At 37.8% G+C, this 26,019-nt stretch overlaps 2 protein-coding genes across 2 annotated transcripts; one reads left to right on the forward strand and one right to left on the reverse strand.

The window, feature by feature from the left end:
• Positions 1-1,125: 1,125 nt before the first annotated feature.
• Positions 1,126-11,441, forward strand: ltv1 (LTV1 ribosome biogenesis factor). The gene is made up of 11 exons (XM_079337534.1): positions 1,126-1,497; positions 2,203-2,334; positions 2,832-3,026; positions 3,579-3,666; positions 4,448-4,580; positions 4,953-5,175; positions 6,810-6,937; positions 7,097-7,233; positions 8,066-8,118; positions 8,706-8,906; positions 10,589-11,441. Exons 1-11 carry the CDS (start codon positions 1,495-1,497, stop codon positions 10,697-10,699), a joined length of 1,404 nt encoding a protein of 467 aa, XP_079193660.1. The 5' UTR covers positions 1,126-1,494; the 3' UTR covers positions 10,700-11,441.
• Positions 11,442-13,467: 2,026 nt separating this feature from the next.
• ifngr1 (interferon gamma receptor 1) lies at positions 13,468-20,673 on the reverse strand. Its single transcript, XM_079337711.1, has 7 exons — positions 20,359-20,673; positions 17,893-18,010; positions 17,353-17,528; positions 17,047-17,198; positions 15,817-15,988; positions 14,654-14,784; positions 13,468-14,565 (listed from the first exon to the last, which is right to left on the reverse strand). Exons 1-7 carry the CDS (start codon positions 20,423-20,425, stop codon positions 14,179-14,181), a joined length of 1,203 nt encoding a protein of 400 aa, XP_079193837.1. The 5' UTR covers positions 20,426-20,673; the 3' UTR covers positions 13,468-14,178.
• Positions 20,674-26,019: the final 5,346 nt, after the last annotated feature.

The following is a 26,019-nucleotide window of genomic DNA, read 5'->3' on the forward strand; positions in this document are numbered from 1 at the left end:
GAGGAGCAAATCAATCAATCAATTCAACCTTATTTGTAAAGCACCAATTTATGACAAATATTATCTGAAAGAAAAAGTCTTTTTGACATTATTTATTAAAGGGAATAATGATGATGAAACTGAGTAAGGACTGAGTGTTAATGTTAATTATCAAGGTTAAAATTGAGCAGCACTAAGATTCATTTTAAGATTTATAATGATGATAGATGTAAGACTGAAGGGCAACAGAAAGTAAGAAGACCACCAAGGAAAATACAATAGTAATTGCAAAATATAGGAAATATAGGTGCACTGCATTAGACTATAAAACACCTATATGTAAAGATCATTGAGATTAATTATTGCAGATGGATGTTTCACTTTCTATTTTTTTTGTTGGGTTAGGGTTAAAGATGTTACAAATGACTTAATCCATGGCTCATTATACCTTTCAGACACCTCTAATTAATAAGGCCATGGTACACTTTATATAAACAGACTGGGTGTGTACCAAAGTGCTTTACAGACATAAAGAGCATAATACAAAGTAATCCCCCCGTTAAATGATCATCAAATGGCAAGAATATTTTGGTACAGGCACACTCACTTGCACACAGACCTGCAAAGCCAAAATTGCAAAGTGAACCTCAACCATCTTATTCGGAAAGCATGCAGCAACAGCAATGACAAAAACATTAAATAGAAGGCTTTCAAGAAACATGGTAAGATGCTAATCATATAAGGAATCGACTGATTGACTGCAAGAGAGGGCAAGGGTTTTCAAATTAGACTTCAGGTGTTTTTAAAGCCCTTAAAAACAGCTGTCCTTCTTGACCCAATAAACAATTGCTTCTTCTGCAGTAACAACACATTCTTTGTATTTGTGCAACATATTTTAATTTGATACCACAGAGATTTATATTTGAACATGAAGAAAGTATAAAATGCTCTTAAACTAATACTAGGCATGTTTCAATTGGTAACGATAAAAGTGTTAACAATAACAAAAAATAAGACCCTTGTTGTCGTGCCACTTTATATTAAATAGTATTTCTTGGGTTAGCATGGTGCTCCAGCAGATGGCAGTGATGCACATATGACCGAGTTCACCGTTAGTCCATGAAAAGAGTAAGAACTGGACTATACCAATAATTCACATCTTCGACGGACATACACAGTCTAAAGTACCATACATTACCTTATTATTGCCACAAGGTGCATTACGATAGTTCTAGTATTACATGACTGTGTAACAATTATAAAAAGTATCTACCTTTGTTCTTTAAGTTAAAATAATAATAAAAGTTCATGTCTTTCGCCCCTCGTTGTTGGACGGAATGGTTCTTTCCAGTAATGGTCGCAGCAGCATGGTGAAGCAAAGCTCGGCGTGTAAAAACAACAACGACATATTTCTGCATTTAAGTATTTACTCTTCTTAACAGTCGCCTAAAGTTTGAGCTCTTACGAATTTGAACCCGACACGTTGAAGAAGACTTGGACTAATTGTGTTTCAAAATGGTAAGATAAGCATTTTAATTTACGCTAACCTTGTTAGCTACGTGACCTAAAATCAGCAGATTTTACACAAAATAAAGCGAAAGTTAAAAAATAATTTGATGTTGTTTCTTATTCAAAGTTACATGTTTGTATTGGGAATGTCTTGAGCATAATTAAAACTACTGTTTATTGTCTTTCTTGTGTTCTTGGAAGCTAGCTCAGCTGTTTACATCTCAGTATTTATAATTTCACTCAGCTCTAATCTAAGTGTATTTATTAAATCTCTAGTCTTTATCTAATATTTCAATATAAGTCATACTCTCCTGACAAATCCAGCTGAACATCTGGATTCATTATATTGTTAGCAGAAAATAGTCTTTTTTGCTTGTTAGGAGTAACACGCTGATGTACAGTAATCTAAATGTAAAGTTCTTGAAATAATTAATATTCTTTGTTAATCACAGTTGATTCAGACCTTATTTTTTGGATATCTTTAATTGGGATATGTATCAGATTTTTTTATTCTTTAAATTTTAGACTTGACAAAGCACTTGCTTTGTTTTAAGCTTCTACTATGTCTATAGACAATGTAAGTGTGTAGTCTTAATCACAAGTGAATTAGAAGAGTCTGACTTTCCAAAAGTAATTTCACATGTCCTAGTATGTCTCTAGTTGATGGAAATGTCAACTTTAAATGGTTTTCACTGCTGTGTTTGTCTCTTTAAGCCTCACCGGAAGAAGAAATCGTTCATAGAAAAGAAGAAGGCTGTGACATTTCACCTCGTCCACAGAAGTCAGAGGGATCCCCTTGCAGCAGATGAGAAAGCCCCACAACATGTCCTCCTTCCAGCAGCCAAGGTACAGATTCACTGTGTCATCTGTCGCTCTGTGTTCATCATAAATGTATGTTAATGTATCTCTATCAGCAGCCCTTCAGTTCTCGTCACAGCACGTCTCAGTAGGTCAATGTGTAATACAGCATCAGTCCAAATATAGGACCTCTCTCATCATAAGACAACCCCCCACTTCTTTTTGTTTAAGACTAATTTGTCTGAAAAAGACTTCAAGAGCAGCACATGTTGTTTATATAAAGCAACAAAGTAACCAAAACGGAGCATTCTGAGAGAGCTGTTTGTACAGAGTCACAAACCTCCTCTGGTGCTCAATTCATGTTTTATTTTCATTTAGATCACAGGGTGACTGTTTGAAAAGGTGGAAAAATTGTATAATACGTCCTCTTTAAATAAACTTGTCAGGCAGCTGCTTAGATTTGTTTGGACAAACATCTTCATATGATTGTTTTTTAATGTAATGTTTTAAATAATATCATGATTGTACTTTTGGTGTTTTGTCAGGTGGATTCAGAGAAAAGGCAGGCGGAGCAGAGGGAGTTTGGCGTGTTCTTCGACGATGACTATGATTACTTGCAGCACCTGAAAGAGGCGTCGGGCACTTCTGAATGGGTGGCAGCTGGACCCACACAAATTAATGTCCTTGATGAGGAAGAGGAGGAGGATGACAAGGAAGGTGACACGGACAAGGCCTTCGCTGTGAGTTCACTCAGTCTTCTGTCATTGAAATCCTGGACAATACTCGTATTTTTAACAACGTTGTACTAAGACATAACAATTTAAATAGAAATAGGAGGCTTAATAAATAAGAACAACATTGCAGTAGGTATTATTAGAGGAAACAATCAATGCTTAGCCTTGCTTCCTTCCCATAACCACGGAGGCTTGGTGTAAATAAACCTATATCAAATAATATTTTTTTTAATTTACATATTTATAAAACAAAACCTTTATTTAACTTGTATTTACATCTGTTAACATTCATATTCAAAATAAAACATAATAGAAACGTATTAAAAAGAAACTAAATCATATTTTCATCTGTCTTTGTCTAACATGTAGTTTTAAGTGTCAATACATCATTTTAAAATGAACATGTTGAAGATTCAGACATGTTTCATTATAATTAAAGTTGATTTTTTTTTAATAGAACTGGTTCCTTGATATCACTCTTACTTATATACACACAATAAACAAATCACAAGTGAACACAGGACTGCTGAAAATCAATCTGTCATGTTTGATGAACAGGCATCCTCCATCAATCTGCCTTCCTCTGTGTTCGCCTCGGAGTTTGAAGAAGAAGTTGGACTTCTAAACAAAGCTGCTCCAATCTCGGGTAAGAAGCTCATCCTCTCAAAACAACATAGATCAACAGCTACATCTTCAATGGAAATGTTATGGTACAGTTACTTTCTATGTAACTTTATTAGATCTCCTACAAGAGGTGTGAGAAGTTTTACAGCAAGGTTGTTTGATAGAAAGACCTGCAGCCAACTTCTTAGAGGAATATTGTCATTACCGACATCATGGCAGAGGTGAAGAGACGAATCCGAAAAGTGAGAAGACAAGATGGAGGACAAGAGTAAATCTCTGACTGGCTCTTTTAATTTGATAGAGGTTGAAATGACCTTCATAACTGATGTGGCTTCAAGTTCAGAATCCCTCATTTTGTTTTATATGGCTTGAAAAAATAGCTGAAAAAAAGTGTATGATTTTTATCGGCCTCTGCTGGTGACCAGGAGGAAGTGCTACAACACGTTTGTGCATTTGAAGTTGTAGAACAGTTTAAAATTAAACTTAGAATTGTACACTTATTGTTAAAGCATCTTTCACACATTTCAGGGTTACAAGGAGCTTGTATAAGTCACATACTGTTGAGGAAAGAAAAAATGCAAAAACAACAGTAAAAAGTGACCACAACAGTAAGAGACAAGTCACCAGTCATTTAGGACTCTCTTTACTGGAAGAACTGGGCATGTTTTTGGTTTCCCACTGATGTTTGACCTTTTCCCTTATTGCTGCTTGTGACCTAAAGTAGCTTTGAAGTTTTCTTCATATTCGATTCACCTTCTTTGTGTGTCGTTCTCATTGTTCCGTTTTTGTGTGTTTTCCTTCAGGGCTGCGGCTGGACATGGACCCGGACATCGTGGCTGCTCTGGACGAAGATTTTGACTTTGACAACCCCGACAACGTCCTTGACGATGATTTTATCATGAAGGCCAACAACTCGGGTGGAGCACTCAATTTAGGGTAAGTTATATAACCTTAAGCCTTGTTTATGCTTCCGCGTCCAGTCATCGCCAAAAACACTTTGACGACAGTATGGTGAATGATTCCTGGAAGGAAATTTAAAAAAAAACTGGGGCTGGAGGTCGACGAATGCATGAAGAGGTGGAAGAACCACACAAAGACACAGCCACACACCCCTGGCAGCTTGGCGGGTCTATGCCGTAGGCACGCAGTCGACGCAGAAACATAAACTGGGCTTTAATCAGATAACTAAAATGACATTATTAATAAAAACTGTGTTTTTTTCTGACTATTCATCGAGCAGACACACACTAGTAAGAATTTGTAGATGACAGTGGAAAGTGATTTCTCTTTGACTGTAACCTCTTGCAGAGGTGATGATGATGAAGATGATGAAGAGTGGGAGGACACAGACGAAGAAGGCGATTTTGGCTCTGAAGGTGGCTTGTCAGGTGACGAGGAGGAGGGTGGCCGGGGCCGAGAGTTTCTGTTCATGGACGAGGAAACGAAGAGTCGATTCACAGAGTACTCCATGACGTCGTCTGTGATGAGGAGAAACGAGCAGCTTACTCTGCTGGACGACCGCTTTGAAAAGGTCATTTTGTATTTTGCTTCATCTATTCCTTTGGATTAACTAAGTTCAGACACACTCCTTTATAAATAGAAATAGTGATTGATTGATAGTAGAGGTGGGCGATATGGGAAAATTATATCACATTTTTTATGGTGAGGTCACGATTTTATCACCATTTTTTAAATACTGATCTAAAGACTAATAAATTATAAATTACTGACCACTTTGACCAAACTTATTCATCTGTATAATGTTTTTAAATGTTTAGTCTATTTAAGAAAGGCCTTTGTAGGGGTCTGTATTAAGGGGGCGGGACATCGTTGATTGATAGACAGTCACCATGGTTACTCACCCTTACCTGCCTGCTGCACACAGAACGAGAGGAGAACGAGCTGCTGACTGACATCACTTATAAGTTACAGCAGTAGGAATGGAAATTGATGTATAGGAATAAATGATTTTTGGCTTTTTAAGAAATGTATTGGCCCGAGGTCCAGACCTGACTGATATGATCGTCTCCCTCCGTTTCATAACTTCGTATAGCTCAATCCATATAGGTTCCCCTACCACAACAGGTGAGCTTCGAGTGGAGAGGCTTATTGCAACTTTTAAAAACCGTGAGAGAGCAGAAAATACCAACAACAGCATTTTCAACCCTGGAGTTATATCTCCCATCACTGTGGGTCTGAGCTCTGCTCTGTCTGACTCTCAGCACACTGAACCTCTCTGAGATAAAAAAAAACAAAAAACAACCTTAACTGTGTAAACTAAGCAGATAAATTAACTGTTGCTCACGCTGCCTTGGTTTGGAAACTTTTCAAAAGTCGCATATAACCAGGATGAAGTTGTTTTTGTGGACTAACTATTAAGTTTTGTTTTTGTTTGCTGCTGCGGAGCAAAAGAGGAGGGGTAGATGCGTCTGTGTTGGAGCATAAACTGCAGCATGATAAAATAAACCCGGTTCTACGATCTCTCTGCTTTAGCAGATCGTCAACACGTAAAAATCCTTCACGACCTGAGATCGTTATATCGCACACCAATAATTGATGAATGGGTTTCAAGCCAGCAAGATGAAAATCCATGAAGACACACGGATTACAAAATAAGTAACATCTGTTAAGTAACAAAGCTGTAGCCATGGGAATCTAAACATTTCTCAAGACAAAAATGATCAGCTGTTTATTTGACCGCTGACCTTCAGTTACATTAAAGACCTCATGACACAGGGACAATATTGTTAAAACAAACAAAAAGCTAAGAGAATATAAAACAAAAACATCTCAAACAGAAGTTGAAGTAAAATAAGACGGTTATATGATATAAGAGTAGAAATCGCAGTGTAATAATAAAACATTATATGAAACTGTCTGACCTCAGGGATATGATTGTGCTGAAAAACTCTGCTGAAAAAAGTGAAAGTTATAACGTGTGGCCATTTCTCCACATGGTTATTTTGGACCTCTGTTGGCTTTTATTTTGAAGGTGTTATTTTATTGTCTGGTGTCTGACTTCCATAAATTACACATTCTGTTTGCTGGCCACTAGGGGGTGACTAAAGGGTTCCTAGTTAAACTCTCCTTATTGAGTGGTGACTGTCTTCATTTGTGTGTTTCTCTACAAATTTCAAACTAACTTTTCTTTGTTTGTGGTTTCAGTTTTTTGAACAGTTTGACGACGATGAAATTGGCGCTCTCGATAACGCAGAGCTGGAAGGATTCATTGAACCGGACAGCGCTCGCCTGGAAGAAATTATTAAAGACTACTTTGTTCAGAAAGAAAAGGAGTGAGTTTATTCTTCAAGTGATTTATTACGGATGAAGAAAGTAAAAAAAATAAAATAAGGCATAGTCTTGATGAAGCTGCATCAGATAGATTTTTCTTCCTTAAATGTACCTTTACTTGACAGAGCGGACTCACTTCTAATGTCTTGTTTTTGGTTCAGATACCTGAGACCTGATGACCTGGGTCCTAAAGAATTACCTGTCCTAAAAGAAGAGGAAGATGAGGAGGAAGAGGAGGCGATGGAGACTGTTGTGATGGAGCCTCCTGAAGAAAAGTGGGACTGTGAGACCATCATCAGTGAGTTTGTTTGAACTCTCCTCACTTTTACTCCTGGAAATCCTCGTTAATGTCATTTCTTCAGTACGGCATTATAAAATATTATTAAATTAATATTCCTGTAACTGTCTTAGATGAAGGTGTGAGACTTCAATGATGAGTGTGTGATTAAAGTCTGACCTGCTGTGTAAATACATTTATATTGACTTTGAACAGATACAAAACAAGATCAAAACGTGTTGAAGCTGCAGATAGGATTTACCAAAGTCGACTCAGAGGCAGACTGCTAAGAGTCTGTGAGCGAAAAGTTCATGAAAGAGTCACACTAATTTGTCAGTCAAATCACATTTCTTTTAAGAGTCAGGAAGAGAGAAGCAGGTTTTATTGTGAGAGCTGGTCGTGTAAGCAGGTGTAGTTTTATAGCCTAGTTTAAAGTCAGGGTTTTTTATGAACACTTCTTATCGGTGTGTCCGTGAAGCTGATTAGGTTAAAGCTTGACTCCTTCAGTAAATAATGAAATACTAATCAAAGTCCGAAAAGGTGATGTATCAATTCCTCCTCTGACATGATTTGGACTGTGAGTAAAGCTGTTTGTGTTATTCAGCCTGACTCCTGATGGTTCAGAAACTGCTTTCATTTTCAAATTTAAGCATTAACATATAAAACTAGTTTCACTTTTTTTTTGACAAAGCATCAAAAAGATTCTGATAAGTTGAAGAGTCAACATGTGAAACAGAATCCTTAATCATTGTAGAAAATAAAACAAAAGACAGAATTAGTTTATTTAAAGCTTTAAGAAAATGTCCATATGTACATTTCTGTTCTCAGTTTTTCTGTTGTTTGTTGTTTCCAGGTACATATTCCAACATATACAACAGACCCAAAGTGATTGCGGAGCCCCAAAAGGTACAAAAGGTTGTTTTTGTTTTGCTATCAGATCTGATTTAAATATCTACAGTCTGTAGGACAGCTATGCTTTTAATAAGGCCATATTTTGAAATGCATTCTTACCTTTAATTACTTCCATGGCAGTCTGTTTGTTACACGGACCTGGTGGTAGCACATTGAAGACATGACATGACATTAAAAAGACCCTGCGGTAGTAACATTCACAATATATCCAAGATGGCGGCCAAAGCAGAGTTGAACCCGATAATGAGTTTTTTGCCTTTTTATTTATCATTGCTTCGTTTAATTGAATGTGTTCACAGCAATTACAGCAAGCAGTAAAGACAATGGAGCAGCTTTACGCATAAAGGTTGTGGTTGTCACTTAGAACACTAAAGGGGTTTGACATCAAATCAAACTGCTTCAAGAATACATGAAAATTAACGATGGAAATATGTGAAATTAGAAATTATTCTTTGTATAATCTCATTGATGAAGTAATGAGTTTGGGGTCTTAGTAACATGACATAAGACTTCGGAAAACACTGGGATTTGTAAGTTGTTGACTTAAAATAATACTCTCCCTCTGTCTTTATTTCTTTCAGCTGAAGCCGATCCGTGTTTCTCAGAAGACGGGATTCCCTCTGGAGGTCCTTCCTGCCAGAGGTCCGACCACCAAGCAGGTGGAGCGCATGACGAGAATCAACGACACAGACCTGCCTCGAGTCTGCACTCAGCCCCGAGAAAAGGGCGAGAGCAAAGAGGAGAGAAAGGCAAGGAAACAAGCCATAAAAGAAGAACGCAAGGTGAGAAAAAGGGGGTATATTTATAGACAGAAGATTTTTTTCAACAAACTTTTTCTCCTTTTGATTTATACTGTATGTGCAACTGTCTACCTCACGTTTATATTATTGAAAGGGACAAACTTGGACTCCAAAGATCAGTCAAACACTATGATCCCGTCGGAGCATTGGCCATCATCACCAAGTTAGTCCCTCGTAGTTAGAGACTTCTGTTTCACGTGCTACACCGTCTTAAAGTTCAATTTAGCATCTTGAGGAGTGAACATGTTAACAGATCCAAACTGCTTCAATAGAAATAGAATAGAAGAAAGAACAGATTGTTGGCTGAACTTGCATGCAGATATCTGTTTATTGATTTCTTGCCATTTTAGCACCAATGGAAGCTGTGATGTCATCATGGGGAATTGTGTTCTGTCTGATTTTACATTTTACTCCAAAGCATGCTGACGTGTGATTGGTCAATACTGCAATAAATGTACTACAAAAAGAAACCTTCTCACCCTCAAATACAGATTTATTTATTTATTTATTTTATCAAATCTTGGTTTCAAATATTAAGTCTCTGGTAATTTTATTAAATATATAAAGATATCCTCAAATGTCCTAAACTCCCTTATCTGGGTGCTGGATTAGATCAGTTGAGGGAGGAGGCGCTCCATGTAGAGTAGCTACAGTCTTTATCACACTGGTCACAGGTTAGGCTTGTTGTCCTGATGCTGTGTAGTGCATGTCACATCCCTCTCTCTCCCCCCACATTCCCTGTCCCCAAAAAACCCTACTTTGCTTCATCAGGGCTGTGCAGGTGTAGTCTGATTAAATGTGATCGACAGTGACCTGATAACATCAACAAATAATCTCACATTTGTCATTACATTTTTGATTCAAATCTTTCTTAATCCTTTTTGACAATAATCATCTTTTTCTTGCCAGACCTCTCACACTTTAAACCTGTGAAATGAAGGGAGGGAAAGACAGGAATATGTCCTGTGTACAAAAATACAAAGCTTCAGAAGATTTCCAGCTTTGATAATATTTTGTGCTCAAAAATAAAATATACTGCATAATTCCTCCTAATTTTATACTTTTATTAACGGAATTATCTTTTTGGAAAAACAGACATTTAAGATTGTGTTTGTCCAAAGCCTGATTTATACAGCCCTGTGTGTTAGCTCTTTCTTTATTACTATGAAAACAAAAATTGTAGTGTTTTGTGCTGTATTTCCTCCTGTAATTCCACATCATTCAGACTTCTTTATGTTTCCATGTTCTATTTTATTATGTTTAATTATTATTATCCGTATACAAAAAAACATGTCTTGATGGTTCTATTTCTTTGTAGAAACCGGTCTTTAGTCTTTCTAAAGTCTCTTAATTTTTCTAGCTAAGAAATGCTATTTATGAAAAAAATGTATGTTAAATATTCTGTGTTCAATTAGCGCAGATGATGTATTCATCTGCTGCAGGAAATAGTCCCAGCAAAAAGTCTCTTGATTAGATTTCTCAATATTTCTTTCTTTATGGTTCTCCATTGATGACTCCATACTGAAATAGATCATAAATAACATTCATAGAGGTTGTGACAAACAACAATATCAAGCACAGAGAAATAGATTTGAACCAGTACTATCTGACATGAATACTGGAGTTAAATCCTATGTGTTAATTTTCTTCCTCTGTTTGAACAGGAGAGGAGAGTGGAGAAGAAAGTAAACAAGATGGCGTTCAAAGAAGAAAAAGTCCGACAGGAGAAGCAGATGTTGAGCCTGAGAACAAACGTTCAGGGCCTGAAGCTTTAGCAGCCTCTCCCCCCTGCAGACTGTTTATCATTGAATGCTTCATCAGGGGATCAAGCTGCTCTTGACTTCAGATGAGCTGATGGGACGATAAAATCATCCCCAAAACAAGAGGACAAACGGGACGCTCAGACTTTTGGGATTCCTCCAGTCATCATGAGATAAAGTTCATGTAACTCAAATAATATGCAAGCTTGAGTACAGTAAATACTGTAGATCCTTGTGATTCAAGAGTTTGGATTCCAGGAGTACTGAAGGCTGGGTTTTTCTGAACACACAATTTCAAACTGCTGAACAAAGCTGCCCAATGACTTTGAATTTTTTTTTTAGATAATTCAGTTTCAGTAAATCATCTTCTGATCAAATATAATTGGATGATATAAGATCTAAAACTAAATTTTGACGATGTTTTCTTGTGTTCGCCAAATGGTAACACACCTCATCATGCAAACAAACAAAAAATGTAACCTGTTTTACAGGTTGTCAGATCACCTGATAGTTTATACATTCACTGTGTGGCTCTGAGTTGTGGCACTACCTGTTAGTTTGAAAGGCATTTATTTTCCCTCCTGTCCAGAAATAACCCACATCAGCAACAACAACCAGGAAGAGTCTAAAGGCCCTACAGTGACACTCGTTTAGTGGTGCTTACACTTGGAATATTTTCATTTCCTTATTTTGCTCATGGGTTCCAGATTTTTGATTTATGAATACAAATGTACAAATAAAAAATTCAACGCTTGTATCATCGGTGTGTAAATAAGCTTTCTCATTATCTGGAATATCTACGCACTTTGCTATCAAGTTTTTTGGAACTACTGTCTGCAGAGGACCTAGTCACCCTGACGTCTTTTTTCTGACGGAAACCTGTTTTAATCAGAACAGACCTGACTGAGGTTTATTTATACAACTACAACTTGTACAGAACTGACTTTAACTGTACCTCGCTCCATTGAACTAATTTTTCTAAAACACTTAGGATGTATTTTTTGGCCTTTTTGTGTATTTATTGTGAGGAAGGGACAGTTGGTGTCAGAAATCAGGGAAAGAGAGAGTGTGGGCAATGAAGTACAGGAAGGGAGCGAGAGGGAGACTTTGAACCTGGTTGCAGGACTATACATGAGGGCATGCAGACTGCATCAACAGCCCTCGTCTGGAGTTGTGTTAGCACCAGTGATCACTCTGCTATAGCCTGCGAAACCAAGCTTTAGGATTATTACTAAAAGTCACTGTGACTGCTGACACCAATAAACATTAAACTTCTGAAAAATGTTATATAGAACAGGCACTTTATTTTTATGCAAATTCACGTTTTGCTAGTAATAATGAACATGCTCCCTTAAAAAAAAGTAGGATTAGAAATAGATCAATCATGGCTGACCACAGAACTTGCAATGATGTTCAAGGCCAGAGACAAAGCCTGGCCATTTTTAAACATTGGTTCTTCAAATAGTAAGTCACTTCCTCATGTGCCATCCTTAAACCTTATTTCAAAGTTTAGTTTGCAGGCCTTCTCTGTGGGAAAGCAACTGGTGAGGATAACCTGGAGCCATACTTTTCAAAGTTTGGTGCCTCAATAATTGCTGAACAAGTTACACGTGTCTAATGTCAATTTCTACTGGGGTTTTTCCTCAAGTCTGGAAGACTACCCATGTAGTCCCAATACATAAAGGTAGAGGAAAATCTGACCTTCATAAACTACCTGCCCATTCCCAAAGTGTTCTATACTCATTGGTTAATCAGATCAAAATATCAATCTGGGTTCAGAGCCAATCATAGTACTGTCATTGCTTTTGTTAAAAATGACAGTTGCTGCTGTTGGAGAAGGGAAATATTGTGCTGCTTTCTTTACAAATTTAACCTACTGTTGACCACACTTAGTGAGGTTTTGACTGTATCCTGTAAATTGTTCCAGGACCCCCTGTCACACAGACAGTTGTGTTGTGTTGTGCTGGGAAATATTGTTTTTTTTTACAATACAATATTACATCTGCTTTAACAAATTATAAAACCAACCGCTCTATGTCAACGATAGTCATGTACTGCTTTGCCAACACTGCACATCGAGCCGTTCAAACCCTCCAACAGACGTTTTTATCAACGACAACATGCCAGAGACATTGTATATAATGGTTTTCACCACTTTAACAGAACACATCCAAAAAGTCTTGTAAACAAAATCATCATTGACACCATTGATATCATTCTGCCCTCAGGTTCTTTACTGGTGACTGTCTCCAAACACCATCGCATTATGTATGAAAAAGAGGGCAGGGGACCTCTCACAGTCATTGCTTCTCATGTACTTACAAAGCCTTATTTTGCAAAATGTCAACAAACAGTATATCACTTTTTTTGTTTAATCAGTCTTATGGTCAACATTCAAAACGTTCCAGTAACGGGCTTACACTTCATTTGGTCAAAACTGCTCTTACCTTCTCTGCTACAATCACATGAAAGCTTTTGCAACAGACATTCAAACTAAACAAGTGTTCAATTAAGAACTACGTTTTCAAAAAAAATACTCTGCTTTTGAATGTAGCTATTTTAATTGTGTTGCCATTCTTTGTAATTACGCTGTGCACATTTTTTGTTTTGTTGTACTCTAGACATTATTGAAAATGAGGGCATGGCCTCGATGATATTCAAAATTTAAATTAAGGTTGAATAAATTAATTCTGGTTGGTAGCTTTTCAAATTTGACTTTCTAAATATGTAGTAAAATTGGAGGTGGATTTTTTGAATGATTTCTCAAAACCTGGACAAATAAAAACTTCTAAACATATGACACTTTATTAGACAATACATTATTTTCTATCAAATTTATTTAACTATACCTTTGAAAAATACAAGATAAAAAAATAAAATAATCCTTTCTGTATGGATGTACAGTGTTCAGTGCATAAAAACCCTGCCAAAAGAAGTATTCAAAATGCCATTAGAGTTAAGCAGCTGAATCTGTAGCAAGACATCATATGGGTGAAAGGTGAGTGGATAATCACCTGTTTCTCAGTCTAAAAGCTGCTTTAAATGACTGTGTGGAATAAATGTCTCTGATTTATGTTGTTCAATTCATGTTGCTCAACATTGTTCAGAGCACAGTGGCAGTTTTAAACAAACTGATTCTCCATCAAACAGCTGCAAGGCAAACCAACAGCATCCTTAAAAATACTTTAAAAGTTGTTAAAAAGGTACATTTGGGATCATTGTGCCTCCTTGTCAAATGTTTTTCAAGAGCTATTTGAAGGTTGTAAGGAGCAGTAGCATAAAATCCTGAAGATTAAGGAGTTTTCCTGAGCAGCAACATGACTTTTGCTTTTTTTTAGTGCGAAAAAAAAAAAAGTGTCTGGGCAAGGCACCGACTTCCTAAGTGTCCCGGATTAAACGTCCGTTTAAAATCATGCTACAGCAGTCCTCGATTCCCTGAGTTAAAATCATCCAACAAAACATTTAATCCCCAAAAGACTCGTATGGCAGTTGTTTCATCTTTTTTGGTAACCTTTGTCTGTGTTTAGCTGCAGATTCTGTGGGGAGTCATAGGCGGACCTCTCCTCCTCCCTAGTTTCCTCGTCTTCTTCTTTCTCCTCTTCCATAGCCATTATAAAAATCTCTGTTTTAACCGAGTCGTCTGCGGAGTCATCATCTGACCTGCTACATCCCAGCTCAAGCAGCTGGCAGCTGTTTTCTAAAAGTCCACCTTCCCTGTAATTACTGTCATGGACTACAGATCCATCTTTGCTGCCCTGCAGGTTGTCATCTTCCTCAGAGCTGACGGACTGGCTCTCCCTGGGTTTGGCCGTTAGCATTGCAGTATTGCACTCCTCCTCAGGCACAGTGAAATATGGTTTCCTAATGCCATTGTGGGGTCCCTATAAAAAATAAGGGAAAAATAGTTTAAAATCAACTATAGAAAATGATTAGTAAGTATTTAATAGTTTTACCTCTATGTCACCTTACCAGAGCACTGGGCATACTGGGTTCTTCCTTCTTCATTGTCCAGGACTTTGTCAAACAGATCGACACTGTTATTGTGATGACTACCATGGAAGTCACAACCAGCAGTACAAGAAGCAGTATCTTATAAGGAACTGAAATCAAAAATTGTAATTGTTTGAAGATTTTATGGAGAGATGATTTTGACCTGCTCTTAATTTTAAACTGATTTATGCCACTCAAACTGTTATAGGATCAATGACTAACAAGAAGAAAGACCGCAAAGCTGTAAAATATACAAAGAACAGAGCAAGGTGCAAAACATCACAATGTTAACTTCAGGGGCACCAGATGGTCCATTGGTTAGGTCTTGCCCCATGTGTGGAGGCTGTAGACCTCCAAGCAGGCTGCCCAGGTTGAGTCTGCCCTGTGGCTCCTTTGCTGAACGTCACTACCCTCTCGGATCTTCTACTCTACTTATAAAATAAAGGAAAAAAACAAGTGCAATGCCTAGTCGACCAGTCTGAATACCAACCTCATGTAATAGCAAATATTCAATCTGATGTCAATTTAAAAAGCCCCTGATCAAAGAACGTTTATGAATGGATTGATTTAACAATTACATTCATTTTCTTCCAACCAGAAATGACTTTCTTCACAGCCAGTTATGTTAACCATTTGGGGCGACAGTAGCTCAGCCCGTAGACACTTGGGTGGGGAACCGGAGGACACCTCTGACACCTCTCTATTAATGCATGTGTGCGATTCAGGCCTGTGTGTGAGAAGCAAAACTAATCCCTCTCAGGGATTTATAAAGTATGTAAATTAAAATTAAGTCAACCTCAGCGAACATAGAAGTTGTCTACCTCTTCCTTGATCTGTTAGTTTCTTTTTCTAATATTGCATGCCTTTGATGTTTTGAATCTTTATCTTCAATTTAAAAAAAATCCAATAAAACAACCAAACTTTGAAGTCAAGTCAGCAGAAGATGAGCAATTTCCATGTCTTGGAATCAAAAATGACCATTTTTGTCAATGGAGTTTGGTAGCTTTGCAAAGAGCAACGTCACATTCGTTTTTGATTTAGTGCTATTCCTGCTGCCTATACAAAAATAAAACAAAGACATTCAGAGACATTTTTGATGATATTCTTTAAAGTTTCTGACGAAACTTCCAATCCTGACTTACCAGTTGTCGTATCAGGACAGATTGGACCGGTCTCATTAAATACAATATAGCGAATGCCATTTCTGTCAAACAACCATCCTGTCAGTGTGACGCACTGGTCACCGTCTCCAAGATAGGTGATCTCACTTTGGCAGTTTTTCTGATCCTCTGGGCATGTCGCAGTAACATTTTTCTAACAAACAGAAAAAATAATATTTTTATTATCATGTACCGTAAATTCCGGACTATAAGCCGCTACTTTTTTCTCACACTTCGAGCACTGCGGCTTCTACTCCGGTGCGGCTAATGCATGGATTTTTCTTGGGGGACAATGAGCTTCTGCCGCAAAAACATTTGACTTCGTCACGTCGGATCTTAATATCAGTCATTTTGCGCTTCATGCACGCACCCTCATGATGGAAAACACACGGAGAAATACATATGATGCAGCTTTCAAGTTAAAGGCGATCGACCTGGCTGTCAAAGAAGCTAACAGAGCTGCTGCACGTTAAGATGACACTGACAGCGACAACAGAGACTGAGGAAGTGAGTAATGAAGTCATTCTGAGGCAGTGAATGGATGGACTTTTTCTTGTGAAATATATTACGGTCATCTTTTTCATCAGCCGTGTTACAGACACCGTCGGCTAGGCTTCGTATTGTAACGGTTCATGTTGTAAAGTCAGTAGTTGATAATGTGTTCATAATTCCGATTATGTGGAGAGTCAATGAATGCACCAGCGAGAACGTGTTGAGTGGCTGTATGAGAGAACGCTGGGGGAGAGAGTTGGATTGTTACGGCAAGTTATGGTTTTGCTCTCTGCTGTAAACGGTGTGGTCACGGCCGACAGTGATCGGGTTATTAAAAGTTATTATTTGAACGCTCTCGTCGTCCTTTAACGTCCGTACGGACGCTACAGTATTTGCGGATGTTACCGGTAGCCTACGTCTGTGTAAATAGCTCTTGTTATAGCGTGGACACCTGCGGCTTATAATCAAGTGCGGCTTATATATGTACAAATACATTTATTTACTTATTTTTAGCCGGTGCGGCTTATATCCAGGTGCGCTCAATAGTACGGAATTTACGGTATCTTGTTTTCATAGTGAAACAACAATGACACCACACTTTTGGTGGGGAACATGGTTGACAGTTTAAAAAAAATGCATTTGAGGTAAAATTTAAAAAAATATAAAATAATCTATTTTACAATCGATTCCTGTAAAAGAGATGACTTTACTGAATCTTACTTTGTCTGCAGTGGTGACGTTGAATTTAAAGTAGGCTGCCTCTTTCCCGGCCGCCTGCTGCAGTTCTTTGTAGAAGTGGAAAGGGTTTGGGAAGTTCACAGTGAACTTCGAGTCGTCCACTTTTAGATTCACAGGAGGGAAGTTTAATTTACCTGAGAAAAGACATCAGTGTTTTAGTTTTACATGTGAAACTGAATCATTTCCATGAACATGTCCATCACCTTCTTCTTACTATAAACAAGTCCGCTTTTTATTTGTTGTTGGTGAAAATATTAGTTAAACTTATTCACATTAAGCTTGACTTACATTTTATACGAGAAGTCCCTAACTCATTAAAGGTGAAAGTTTCAGACTCCACTAGGTTAGACTGGTTTTCTTCCAGCATGGCTATAACAGAAACAGAATGGACTTTCATGTAGCGTGCCTCAGATTTCCATACAAACTGACTCAGATCAAAGTGATGAGAGTCAGTGGTCCCTTCCCTGGAATATGAAACCAAAAACATTTGTCAGCTTCACACGAAAAACACACAAACATTACTTTTCAAAGTACAAGACACTTTCATTTCAAATAAAAACATTACATCATGAAATTCTTCGTTCGATCTCTTATTGTATCGAGTCCAGAGGAAACATAAGAGACCGATCGAAGAATTGTATTCGAAAAACAAACACTTCTCCTGTTTCACTGAGAATGAGGCTCTCTTTTAAACTACAAGTTTTACCTCCTTACGTTATTTGGAAGTGGAGAATAACTGAGCTTTGATGCTCACAGATACAGACGTATGGCAGATTACATCTAAATAACAGTATACATTATCTCCAGGTTTATAGTAGTAAATCTTACCTATCAGAATCCCTGAAGTTCACGCTGAACCTGGTGTTTGGTTGCTGTTGGCTGTATTGCCACCTGGCCATGACTTTAAGATTATCACAGCTCACAGTCAAGTTTGTTGGAGGCAGAACTGCAAGCAAGTAAAGACAAATGACACATTCGTGCACAAATGGTACAATAAACCATGTACACGTATTTGTTCTTCTAATTTTAAACTGTACTTTTGTTCTAAGATTTACCGTAAATTCCGTACTATTGAGCGCACCTGGATATAAGCCGCACCGGCTAAAAATAAGTAAATAAATGTATTTGTACATATATAAGCCGCAGGTGTCCACGCTATAACAAGAGCTATTTACACAGACGTAGGCTACCGGTAACATCCGCAAATACTGTAGCGTACGGACGTTAAAGGACGACGAGAGCGTTCAAATAATAACTTTTACTTAACCCGATCACTGTCGGCCGTGACCACGCCGTTTACAGCAGAGAGCAACACATAACTTGCCGTAACAATCCAACTCTCTCCCCCAGCGTTCTCTCATACAGCCACTCAACACGTTCTCGCTGGTGCATTCACTGACTCTCCACATAATCGGAATTATGAACACATTATCAACTACTGACTTTACAACATGAACTGTTACAATACGAAGCCTAGCCGACGGTGTCTGTAACACGGCTGATGAAAAAGATGACCGTAATATATTTCACAAGAAAAAGTCCATCCATTCACTGCCTCAGAATGACTTCATTACTCACTTCCTCAGTCTCTGTTGTCGCTGTCAGTGTCATCTTAACGTGCAGCAGCTCTGTTAGCTTCTTTGACAGCCAGGTCGATCGCCTTTAACTTGAAAGCTGCATCATATGTATTTCTCCGTGTGTTTTCCATGATGAGGGTGCGTGCATGAAGCGCAAAATGACTGATATTAAGATCCGACGTGACGAAGTCAAATGTTTTTGCGGCAGAAGCTCATTGTCCCCCATAAAAAATCCATGCATTAGCCGCACCGGAGTAGAAGCCGCAGTGCTCGAAGTGTGAGAAAAAAGTAGCGGCTTATAGTCCGGAATTTACGGTACTTCACTTGGCGACCCTGTCATAAAACAACACAAAGAAATCTTGACCACTTGCATGAAGCTAAAGTCACATTATCCAACTCAGTAAATAGCTGTAATGTTATTGTATACTAACTTTGATTCATATAAGGGAAATGTCACTCGAGAAAAAAAGTTGTTTTTGTGTCATGGCCACAAACAGAGTGCCCAATAACATCAACCTTGGCACTATATGTTCACTATGATATTATTAGACAGGGAGTGGTGCATACTTTGAAACTATAAAGTGCTTCAACCTTTGTCCTGGACTGTGCTTTACAGGTTCGACAGCAACAAGGAAGCTAAGGCGCTTCAGTATGTACGGTAACACCCACGGCATCACTTTAAAATCATTATCGTAGCAAATAGTTTTACATTAACTCCAGTGGAACAACTTTTTATTGATACTTTTGCAAAAAGTACAACTCCCAGTCAACCAGGCTGAATACCAACCTCAAGAAGCCCCAAAATATGAAGGGTGGAAAATCATGGTTTGAAAAACTAATGGCCAATATGCCAGCATGTAATTCACTATATAGTAAAGTAAAAAATAAACAAGTATCCTTTGACGAAAGAAAACACAATAAAAAACTGTCTATAAGGTATAATCGAGCAACCCAACTCTACTGTATAATTGGCTTCTATATGTCATGTGTTACATCATGAGCAACCAGTTTTCCCTGAAATAAACCATGTGAGCTTCAGTCATTACGTGAAATCAAAATAAAGCTCCTTCCAGCTCCTTGCAAACACATTGAGATAGTTATAGCCCTTGAACTTTGCTTTACGATCCAAGTAACCAGAAACTGTGGAGCATGAAAATGATTTGGACATTTTCAGAATGTGTTACTAAATGTAAAGTCAATGAGGCACACAGATCTATGCCCCAGTTTTGAACCTTTATGTTTTAATGCATTAAACATTTAAAACTCAAACGTAAAATGAAAAAAAAAAGTAGGAAGAAGTTAACCTCGATATTCTTGAACATCTCTCTCACTCTCTCTCTCTCTCTCTCTCTCTCTCTCTCTGATATCCAGTTCGATCTGGCAGTAGGCTATGATGATAAAGTAAAAGCCCATCAACACATGAATGGTAGACATTGGCCTTTAAGTAATGCAATTCGTCTTTGGAAGAATGATGTCTAAATCTTTACCAACAATTCTTATGAGTTAGAATAGCCTTCAGTTATCACAAGGAGACATGCTGCTCCAAAGTTAAACATCTGGATAAGCAATTCACTTGCCTACTTCTACTTCTTAAATCTATATATACACATTTAAAAGTAATCTCTGTGAACTCCACGTACACACGCATCTAAATCTAAAAGTAATACTACCACAATAAACATTAAGCTCTGTATTCTCATTGAGTCCTGATACTCACCAGTCACAGCAGAAACTCCTCTGAAGAGGAGGAGGAGGAGGCCCCTGAACGCAGCGTCAGGCACCATGGTTCAAGCCCATAGACTGTGAATGAACTGTCCAACAATCCTGCTTCCTCCTCGGAGCCAAAACAAAACGAAGTGATCTTCAACGAGCTCTCAAACACATTATAAACTCGGACCGAAGTGTCTCGGCAGCTAAATTCCTGGTTTCTATCTTACTTTCCACAGAAATATGTGTAAATCCACTCATGTTCCGGAGTGTAAAGGTGTGTGTGTAGAGTGTAAGGACAGGTTGACTTACCTGGGCAATCTGGAAAAACACCTAAAATAGGCTGACGTCAGCGGAAATTGTGATGACCGCGCTGTTTGTTTTTCACAATAAACGTTTAATGGCTAGTTAAGGAGAAAAGAAAAGTTGAATTTCCCCTAATATATCCTATAATGAATAATAAATAGACCCACATCTGACAGTCACGTTTAATTAAAAACTTACTTTTATTTAACAGCATTAATTTTTGCATTTAATAGAAAAAGAAATATCATAGTTCTACATATTAGGATGCATATATTCAATTAAAAAAAAAACGTGAAATAGGTCTACATGTCCTCTAGAGTTCAGTTTGAAAAAATATCTATCTCATTTTTATCTTAACTAGCCTATTTATAAATACTGTTTTATGCATATGTTTTATTTTTGACCATATTTCTCTTTTATGTTTTCTTCATGCAAGTCTGAAGCAGATTGAATGTGTATGTTTGAGGTTTCAAATAAATGAACCTGTCTTTCTTTCCACAAAATAACCACAGTACTGTATATGAAGCTTCAAACTGTGCTTAACCCCTTGCTCCTCTCCAGCTCCATTTTTCTGTCAAACACTTCAGACAAATAAAAAACATAGACGATGTCAGCCTAAATACAAAACTCACAACTGAAGGATTTATGTCTCAGCGACTTTGGGATTGTCATGTCACATCATGTGAAAATTGCCATTTTTTAGCATCTGTATCACAAAAAAAAAACAAAGTCAAAAATTCACAACTATAAACAAGCTGCAATAAAGCATGGAGATAGTTCAATTACAATCGGAAAAAATTTCCCTTACTTCAATATTTGTAATGATTTTCTGTGTGTACTTATAGAAACAATGTTGCTTTATATGATAGCTCTATTGTCCTGTTGTTTTCATTTTTAGCCAATAAGCTGCTGTGACAACCCATGTTTATCGCACCGTGTGAACAGCTTTCAATCTCAGCAGAGCGAAAAGCAAAGCCTCTTATGCGATTACAGTTGCAGTCTTTTGCTGAATCAGATATAAAGAAATAAAGAGGGAGATGACCAGTCCCTAAAATAATAGACTCCCAGAAAATCACCAGAACGAGAGTGCACTTTGAAGGAAATTTTATTTTAGCTTCACTTGAGAGAACAAAAGACTAAAGCCACCATTTTCACACAGGCATTGCACATACAATGCACATTTCTGGAGAATTTCAAGGTTAGTCTGCACATGTAAACATGGATACATCCAGACTTCATGTTGCCATTCCCCTCGTCAAATTACCCCAATAGTTGAGGTGATCCAATTTGTGAAAAAGCAGAAAATATTCAGGAAATGTTCAGCAGGAATGAGCAGAGAGATGATAATGTTTGTATAATGCAACCGCTGCACCACTGCATTTGATTCTGTGCATGTTATGAGTCTGCCTCATACTCTTTTCTTCCTAAAAGTTCTTCTCAACCATTTTTCTTTGTGTAAGAATCAGATTCAGGTATATTGACCAGCCATGTTTACACATAAGGAATTTGGCTTTGGTGAACTGTACAACTTGAACTGTAAATACAGTCACTTACATATAGCATTAACATAAAGGCAAACACTAGGGTAAGAATAGTTTTGCTTTTACATTTTTATTGTTTGGCAAATAAAATGTTTGTGTTTTTTATTTGTGTTGTTTTATATGTTAAATGTGTAGTATCTCTCTTGTAGGTCTCATACAAATGATCTAAGGCTTTTTGCATCCCAGCTGCATTTGTAACAGTGGGTAGACTACAGAATTAAAACGATGTGGTGTCAGGCAGGGCAGTGGGATTACTCAGTGGTGTCATGACAGGCCTCACTTTACCCATGATCCTCTTCTGCACCTCTATGTGCTTGTACCAGGCTTTTATATTGCTGCCCACTCTGCTTACCACGTGAGGAGTAATTACAGCTGGCGTCTGCATGCCCAGGACAGTAATCCTGCAGGGACAAACCCCAACTGCTGCCCTGAGTCGATTCTAGACAGATGTTGAAACTAACAGCTGGATGAAGACATCTTTGATCAGCGCCTGAATCATCATTTTCATGAGAAACATCTGGACTTCAACCACAAAAAAAGCTCTTTATTTAATTAACAGAAAGGTGACATTGACCAGAGATTTTAGAGTAAATTTACGAGCCTATGCTTTTACGGTATGTGAAAAAAAATACATCAGTATGTTCACTTTGCAATCACATTATGCACTTTTCAACTTTAGGCCCCAAAAATAGCCTGAAGGGTGAAATAGTCCTCAATCAAAATCACGTCTTTGCACGTCAATTTAAGATATTGCTGTGCTGTCCCAAATAATTGGATGATTGGTTTGTTATTTTCTAAACCAAGATTTTTTAACATAAAACCCCTATAGATTTTACATTGACATGGGACTGGATTTTGTTATTGTCAGTGTTCTGGTTTTTGTGTATAGCTAAAATAACTTGTCAACTTGTCAATTCTCAACTTGGTTTTCTGAGGGCAGTTTCTATGAAAAATGGCCACTTCATTTTAAATTCTATACAAAGACAATATAGTTCCCCTTAGATTTAGCAAGCCACATTGCTTTAATGGAAACTATTTGCACTGTAAAAAAAGCACGTCATCCAACAAATCAAGGTTTAACATGTGGTTCTTCTAATGTTTTTTTTCTTTGTTCTTGACTAGAACAAGAACCTCTTGAGCAAAGATTACCACCCCAAATTACTATGGACTGGACTACTATTGTCAGTGGACCTCTGTGTTGCTCAAATATGGTTGGTCCCCAGGGATTTTTGAAGGATGAAAAACCTTAAGTCCTTTGCAAATTTTAGAAATAGGTATTCCTTCCCTCATCTTCATTTTCAAATGTCATTGATTATATTGGCCCTACTATTTTAAACATGGTCAACCTGTCCCTTCTATCTAGCTCTATTCCAAGCCATTTTAAACATGCTATACTAGTTCAGTCTGTTTAAAAAACAAACAAACTAGGCTCCACATCCTCATGAACAATATCCATCCATTGTCTTCACACGGGCAGCCCGGGCTCACGTCTGGCCTGCGGCTCCCTTCCCGCATGTCATCCCCTGCTCTCTCTCCCTGACCACTGTCCTTCCTCTCCAATAAAAGGCAAAAAAAGAAAAAAAAAGAACCATTTCCACCTAGCGGTTCAGTTTGGTTCTTGTTGGAAGGGCACACATTTTGCAACATTTCCAGACTAAAGCTGGGAAAGATTCTCAAATTACCGACTCGTACCGTCCTACTTTTTGGGACCCTTCTGTTGGGGTGCCAAGTATATCAATCCAACTCTAAAAGCTGAAGCTAAACACAGCAGTCCGTATATTGGTTGAAAGAATCGTCACTTTCAGTGTGACAGCGACAAACACAACCGTCTTTAAATACACAGTCAATTGTTTATTCGTCTGTATTTCTCCTTGCGGCACACAGCCTTCTCCGAAACCAAGCTGAATTGTGATTTGTAATAGTCACGTCAGTGACAAAGTAGATAAACTGCTGGACGCCTTCCATCGTTGGTTTTGTTTGTGTCGCGCGTTTATTGAGTTTATTAGCAGGTTAGCTGTTAGCAATTAGCTGCTATCATGTGAACGTGTTACATAGCTAACGCATCCGACTTACATGCTGCCTACCAAATAGGGCATGGTTGGCTGTGGAATTGCGAACAGGATCAGGCTTTACCAAACCAAACTGTACCAAAGTGTATTGATCCATATCTGACCACTTGGTGGAAAGTGGGCTAAAGTCTCTAATGACATCATGATGGCTGCAGATGATGAGAATTATTCACTTCTGGTGTTGCTCAACTTGAGCTCCGCTTTTGACAGAGTTGACCATGAAATTCTTTTAAGTACGCTCAGTCAGCTGGTGAGCATTTCTGGTAGTGCTTTAGATTGGCTCATATCCTATCCCACAAACAGGAGTTTCTCTGTCTCTGTGGGCCAATTCATGCCAAACATAGCCCCCCTGTCATGTGGGGTAACACAAGGTTCTGTCCTGGGGCACGTGCTGTTTCTTATGTATATGCTGCCTCTTGGCCATATTATCAGGCATTTTAGTGGGAGAATTTTATATAGACGATACACAGTTGTACTGCTAATTTTAACCTAATGATTTTAACCAACTGTACATTCAGTGCCTGGACGCCATCAAAACCTGGAAGTCTGCCTGAAAAATGCATATAAGACTGAAACGTTTATTATTGTACCTGATCATGCCATCAAAAATATTCATGAGCATGTGGGCACGCCAAGCTCATGTGCTAGCCATGAACACCGAAATTTGGATGTAATTTTTGACCAGTCCATGTCAGCCAGCTCATGTGTTCTTGTTTTTTCCAACTGAAGAACATTGCAAAACTGAGATCTATTGATGAGATGATCATTCATCCTTTTATCTCTCTTCTTGCCTTGGTTATTGCAGTTCTGTTTTTAAGTCGTTTAAACCAGACCCCCTTAAACCGTCTTTAAAATGTCCCACATGCAGCAACTAACATAATTATTGGAAAGGAATTAACAGAAGATCTCACATCACCCCAATTTTGTCCTCTCTGCATTTGCTTCCCATTAAGTTTCGCAAACAATTAAGAATCATTGTGCTAACTTTTAAAGCCTACATGGCCTAATATCTCCTCCCATACACTCCCCTTAGGTCCCTCAGGTCTTCTAATCAAAATTTACTGACGCTACCCGTTTTAAAACATGGTGACCACACTTTCCAGGCTGATGTTAAAAATGCTTTTTTAAATTTATTATTTAGACAAGCAATTCTTTAAACTCACTGTACTTTCTCAGAGTTATTTTCTTTTAGGCGCACTTATTTGTTTTATTATTTTATCTCTTATCTCCTGCACTTTCACTGTATCCCAGCTATTTTATCTTGTTCTTTTGTGTACTTGTGTTAATGTAAACCACATTGTGATATTTATCTATAAGAGGTGCTGTACAAATACAATTAACTTTCTTACTTACTGACTTCACTTGAGGCTGGCTCCATAAGCTAAGTAATACCCATTAGATCCAATATTTAAAAGTAATATTGAACAATACAAATAAACATGTTTACAACATGGAATAAAAGTTTTTATTACTATAACTAATTTCTACATTGGTAAAACTCATTATTATTATTATTATTATTATTATTATTAATTATTAATCTGTGCTGATTATATTTAGGGCAAGCATTATGAAGCGGCATAATAAAGGAAATTTGATTTAATTTGAGTGACAGGTGCGTGCATTTAAGTTATTGGATTGGAGGCTATAGGCTTCACTTTAGTTCAATCGGTGTCTCACTTTTAACTGTCTACATTTTTTGTGTTCTTTACATCTTTTTACAAGATTCTTATGCTTGCCCCAAACTCCACCTCT

Source organism: Symphodus melops (genome assembly GCF_947650265.1).
Source record: "Symphodus melops genome assembly, chromosome: 2".
Taxonomy (NCBI): domain Eukaryota; kingdom Metazoa; phylum Chordata; class Actinopteri; order Labriformes; family Labridae; genus Symphodus; species Symphodus melops.